The 5257-nt window shown below is 41.1% G+C and overlaps 1 protein-coding gene across 1 annotated transcript; it reads right to left on the minus strand.

The window, feature by feature from the left end:
- Positions 1 to 218: 218 nt before the first annotated feature.
- LOC147854069 (uncharacterized) lies at positions 219 to 3023 on the minus strand. Its single transcript, XM_087332394.1, has one exon. It carries the CDS (start codon positions 2936 to 2938, stop codon positions 725 to 727), a length of 2214 nt encoding a protein of 737 aa, XP_087188520.1. The 5' UTR covers positions 2939 to 3023; the 3' UTR covers positions 219 to 724.
- Positions 3024 to 5257: the final 2234 nt, after the last annotated feature.

Consider the following 5257-nt stretch of genomic DNA (forward strand, 5'->3'; position numbering starts at 1 on the left):
CGGGCTCAACGATATCTTGAAGATCTAAGCAAAATAAATAAACTCTTCCGGGAACTAGGGTTATTGAGTTTTCCTGTTGCCTTGATATTAAGGTGGCCTTATACTTGAATATGTAGTGACCCAAATGTGAAACAAGCTATCCATGACCACAAATATGCCAATAAATCGACTTAACATGGCATTACCAATAGCTTAGAACCAGAGGAGTACAATCCTCAAAACAAGAAGTTGTAATGTCATTTTTAGTGGAGATGACAGTATTGCTTTTCAAACAGCAATGCTAAAAAAGGCATTTTCATAAAGAAACTGTTACTGAACCATCATCCACGTACCTTGAAACATTGGATCTATTGCTTCCTTGAGCTTTGGGTTTATCATAATATCAAATCTCATCATAATCAGGTATCTTTCACAAAATCAAAAACATCATAAGAACTTGGGCATCAACGTTATGTTTGTACATATCAACTGTAGAACACACAGATTAATAATCCAAAATTTGAAGGATAAGCACCTATAACATTAAGAAAATAACAAGATCAATGTAACGGTAAGTGGGCAATTCTACCTTTTAACTTATTAAGTCGATTGTTCTCGTACTCATTTTAATCTCGTTTCTTTGGATGATCATTCATCATATACATGAGTGCATTGTCACTTCTACTACACAGACAGAAAATGAGCAATCTTTGTCTTGTTTGATTCATCCTCATGATACACATTTTTAACCATAACTTTCAGCATTCATCACATCATCATCATCATCGTTGTCATCATCCCTTGCCAGGCTTCCTACAAAGTGTTGGTGAAATTTCAAATACATATCAAGCATCTTCCTTTTTTCTGCTGATTTCATTGATGTCATCGATTTTCTCTCACATTGAACTTCTTCAAGTGCTTTCTCATTCCGGTTCTTTCTAAACACTTCCACCATCAAATCACAGAGTTGCAACGATGGAGATATCCCATTCCTCTTCATTTCCATGAACATTGCCTCTGCTTTATCAAGCTTCCCAGCTCGATAGAAACCCACGATGAATGCCTTGTAGAAATGCTCTGAGGGTTCGAATCCGTGGTTACGCATCCGGTTGTAGAATGCCCTCGCATACTTCATTTTGCCAGCTCTTGCAAATCCGCAAACCACAAAAGAATATACAATTGAGTCAAGGCCAAACCCAGCCCTTTCCATTTCGGCACAAACTGTTGCCACTCGCCAGTACCGCCCACATTTATGAAGCGCATGAATCAGGTTCTGGTAGCTTACCCGATCGGGTTCCAGCCCTGCGGCTTTCAGCAAATCAAACACCTCCAGTGCTATGTTTGCCTCACATTTCAAGCCACAAAACTTGAGAACATGATTATACGTGTGCAAGGAAAGGTCGAGCTTCTTGCTCTGGGCTTCAACCAATAGCTTTTTGGTGCGTTCGAAATCAGAGTCAGTCAAAAGCAATTGAATCATTCTACTGTAAGTGAATTCATCGTGACTAAACCCATTCTTCCCTTCGACCCAAGAAAAGAACTTCCAACCAACATCAGGGCGACTGATTCGTTTCATGAGCTCGGAAACGAGATGACCATCCCATTTCACGTTAGCATGGCTAAGAGCCATGGCAGTTGTGGGTGTCCATGGTGTCATGCATCTAACTAAACCTATGTAGTTCCAGAAAGAAGCATTATTCGATGCTGCACAATCATCGTCTGCATCTTCATCATCAGTATAACTATTCTCTATAACTAATTTGGAGGGACTAATCGAATCACAAGTGTAACTACCCATTGTAACTGTATCTGAATTTGTTCTAGTTTCAAGCTCATATTGCACAATCAGGGTTTTCCTATCTTCATGAGATGAATCCGGCCACAATTCACGCATCACTCTCTCAGCTTCATCAACCCTTCTCGTCTTCTCATCGCCCAGCAAGAACCGGAAAAAACCTGGGAAAACATGCCTATGTGGACGGTTCCCGACTTCCTTGAATTTCCTCACAAGCTCAATAACCTCATCCATGTGACCAAATTTGGCATAACCTCTCATCAACGCTGAGAATGTCAATGCATTCGGCTTCACTTTCACCTTTGAAAGCTCCGAAAACACATCCGAGGCTGCGGTGAGCTTTCCATTATCAGCAAGATGATAAATAAGGACAGTTGATGTTTTCACATTAGGAAAGAATCCTTCCCGCAAAAAGTGCAAGTAAAGGTCACCAGCCACATCGTACATTTTATGTATTGAGAAAACATCTAATAAGGCTGTGTAAGACACAATGTTGGGTTTGATACCCAGCTTTTCCATGCGTTTCCATGTCCTTATCACTCCGTCGAAGCATCTCTTATTTCTATATGCAGTAAGCTGCACTGTGAACGTCTCTACCGTGGCCAGGCCTTCAGTTTCACACTCAATGGCCATTGCTTCCATGTCTTCGAGCCGTCCTGATTTCCCAAGTCGATTCATCATGGACACATAAACCCAGCTATCTGCTTCCTTTTTACTTTCTTCTAGATGTTTCCACCATCTGAAGAAATGCAAAGCAGGATCAACATCTCGACAGATCCTTATCACTTCGGCAGCCAGGAATGACGTGAGCCTAATGTGATTGTTGGTGGTAGAATAAGCATTTAACTCTCTGGATAAAACGGTTGCATTCCATAGCTTCTTTGCATTGAGCAGGTTTATGAGGTTCCGAGTGGCCTCGGATCGTTCGAAGAAGAGAGATACGGAATCGCCTCGGATTCGAGAATGAGGTGTGATCAATGCACCGTTATGATTGACCTTACCCACATCACCATCATCACCATCAGAACAAGAAGAAGTGTGAGAACAGAGGGGCCTACTTACAAGGGTGAAGGTCGGGCCGTCAGGGCAGTGCAACGGCTTTGTACTAATGGATTTGCCTGCGTCAATCGATGCTAGGAGACGCCACGCCAAGGAGGGACGCATTGCGCCTCTACTGCACACTCTGCTCCATACCCTAAAAACAGAGCAAGAAACTGTACAGAGTGAGACAAGACGAGAAATCAGACAGATATATATACATATATAGATAGATAGATAGATTATGAAGAGAGAGAGAGAGAGAGAGAGAGAGAGAGAGAGAGAGAGAGAAAGAGAGAGATTAAAACCCTAAGTCTGTGAAAAACCCCAATCCTTCATAGGAGAACTCTTTTCCTTAATTTCTCGGCCGATGCCGCTGCGTGTAATTTTTTCGGGCCCGAAAATACCTGTGTGTCAGGGGGGGGGGGCTTCTCCTTGATGTAATTTGCTAGGCAGTACAACAAGAAATATATGTGTCCTATTGTCGGTTACATTGCTTGCGGTTGTAAACGCTCTCTGAGACTGCAATGTAATCTACAAGAAGCTACTACCATGCATCGGGGTAAAGTGATGGAACTTCGGATTCATCAAGTAAGAAGTTGAAGACAACTTATTTTGAAAGGACATGCCAAACATGTCACACTTATGTTCAACATTTTGGGTTTAGTATCTCAATCCTAAGGTGGGAGATAAGTTTAGAGTGTTTCATCACTTGGCTACTTTTTATAAGAAAAGCACCCAAGTGTGAGACACACATAAAGCCCTAGGATTTCAGCCTATATAAGAAGACTAACTACCTTCATGAAAGGGTTCACCTTTCTTTATTGTTTTGAGATAGCAACTCTAATAGTGTGGCAAAACTCTAGCTTCATACACGTGTGCCTCCTCCTTTTTCAAACCCAAAGTATTATCCATGTTCATACACGATGGTAAGGGACATTGGCAAGGGACTTGGATCCGTCTCACCTTCACTAGAGGGTGGTTGGGTGGATTGGTGCCCTTTCTTCCTTATTTTCTTCTTTAATTTTGCTTAACATTAATTAAGATTATGACACCATGGGTGTCCTATACCATTGAATATTGCCTTATGTTATAGCTTGGATGTTGAATAACGAATCCAATGAAGTGAGCGTAGCCTCAGTAAGAGTATGTTCAGAGTATTGAATTGTTATTCTGTGTATTGAATTTCTATTACTCTAGAATTATAGCTAACAATTGATAGCTATTATATAATGGGATTAAGCATGGTAATTGGAATGTATATCTCTACCAGATTGTGTTAAGTGATTATTTAACAGAGTCGACTGACTCTTATCTTTAATCACAATCACAATCCTCTTTGATAGAACGACTCTGTAAGAGAGTTGTTCGATTCTTTGGGTTTGTCAACAAGAACAACACAAAATTTGGCAGCCTGGTTTGATCTGTTAGAGATAGAAGAATAGACGGGCCGATCGAGATATTAAAGATCAACCTGAGGAAAGCAGACGACCACGCACGAGATCGGAGTTTCGACGTGCGCAATAAGATGATTTAGTCGACTCAGAGTTTGTCGGCCAGTTTCAACAAGTTACTGAAGAGGAATTGAGTGCAATTCCGGATTTGGAGACTACGACTAATAGTAGCTTGAATGAAGGGTGGGTCTTGCACCTAGGACCAGTCGATTTCGACAATACAATTCCGTATCTTTACTCTAAGTATAATGATGAGGCCAACGTAGAAGCTCATGTGCGTGCTTTCTCGACGACATGGCAAGTCAACCATGTATTTCAACGTCTATCTTCGGCTGACGTAGATGCGTTAAAGATTGCTGAATTTTGATTGTCATGGAGGGGCAATTTGCTAATTGGTACTCACAACACAAACTAGGTGAGTTTGAGTCTATTCCTTAGTTTATTATATGGCTTCAAAATCTTTCGGAGGTAGCTTGCATGAACACCTCCTGAGACAAATTCAAAAGAAACCTTTCTAATGGTTCTCTGAGAACATCTTCGAACAACTTTGGCCATTCTTCATTTCAAAGATGTACCTCTAGAGCAAGTAAGTGGTAGAGTGCTTATCATGGATAAAGCATAGAACAATAACTCTATGTCCATGGCTTCATTGTTGAAGTCACTATCGACCCAAGAGGAATTGTGATTTCGGCAAGCGGTTTAGTGCACTAGTTGTTTGAATCCGGGTCATTTTTCAATCGAGTGCACATCAAGAACAAATTACCCAATTTGGCATTCAAAAGAGGATACTATTGATCAGTGTGAATACAATTTACTAAACAAGATTGTGGCTCCTATTCGGTAGGTAAAACCATAGGAGGAATGTGGTCGAGGGGATGATTGAATCTCTCAATCGACTCGCTTTAGAGAGGTTGACCGACCTCGTTATGAAGATAGGTATCGATCAGAGCCAGATCGATAGTACCAAAATGACTATCGACAAGTGGTTTAT

This window comes from Azolla caroliniana, unplaced genomic scaffold (genome assembly GCF_043228905.1).
Source record: "Azolla caroliniana isolate FFs.n. ecotype wild unplaced genomic scaffold, voAzoCaro1.0.p SCAF_16, whole genome shotgun sequence".
Taxonomy (NCBI): domain Eukaryota; kingdom Viridiplantae; phylum Streptophyta; class Polypodiopsida; order Salviniales; family Salviniaceae; genus Azolla; species Azolla caroliniana.

What these genes read in the sequence shown, in the direction of transcription:
- LOC147854069 (XM_087332394.1), bottom strand. Translation starts at nt 2,938, where the DNA reads ATGCGTCCCTCCTTGGCGTGGCGTCTCCTAGCATCGATTGACGCAGGC.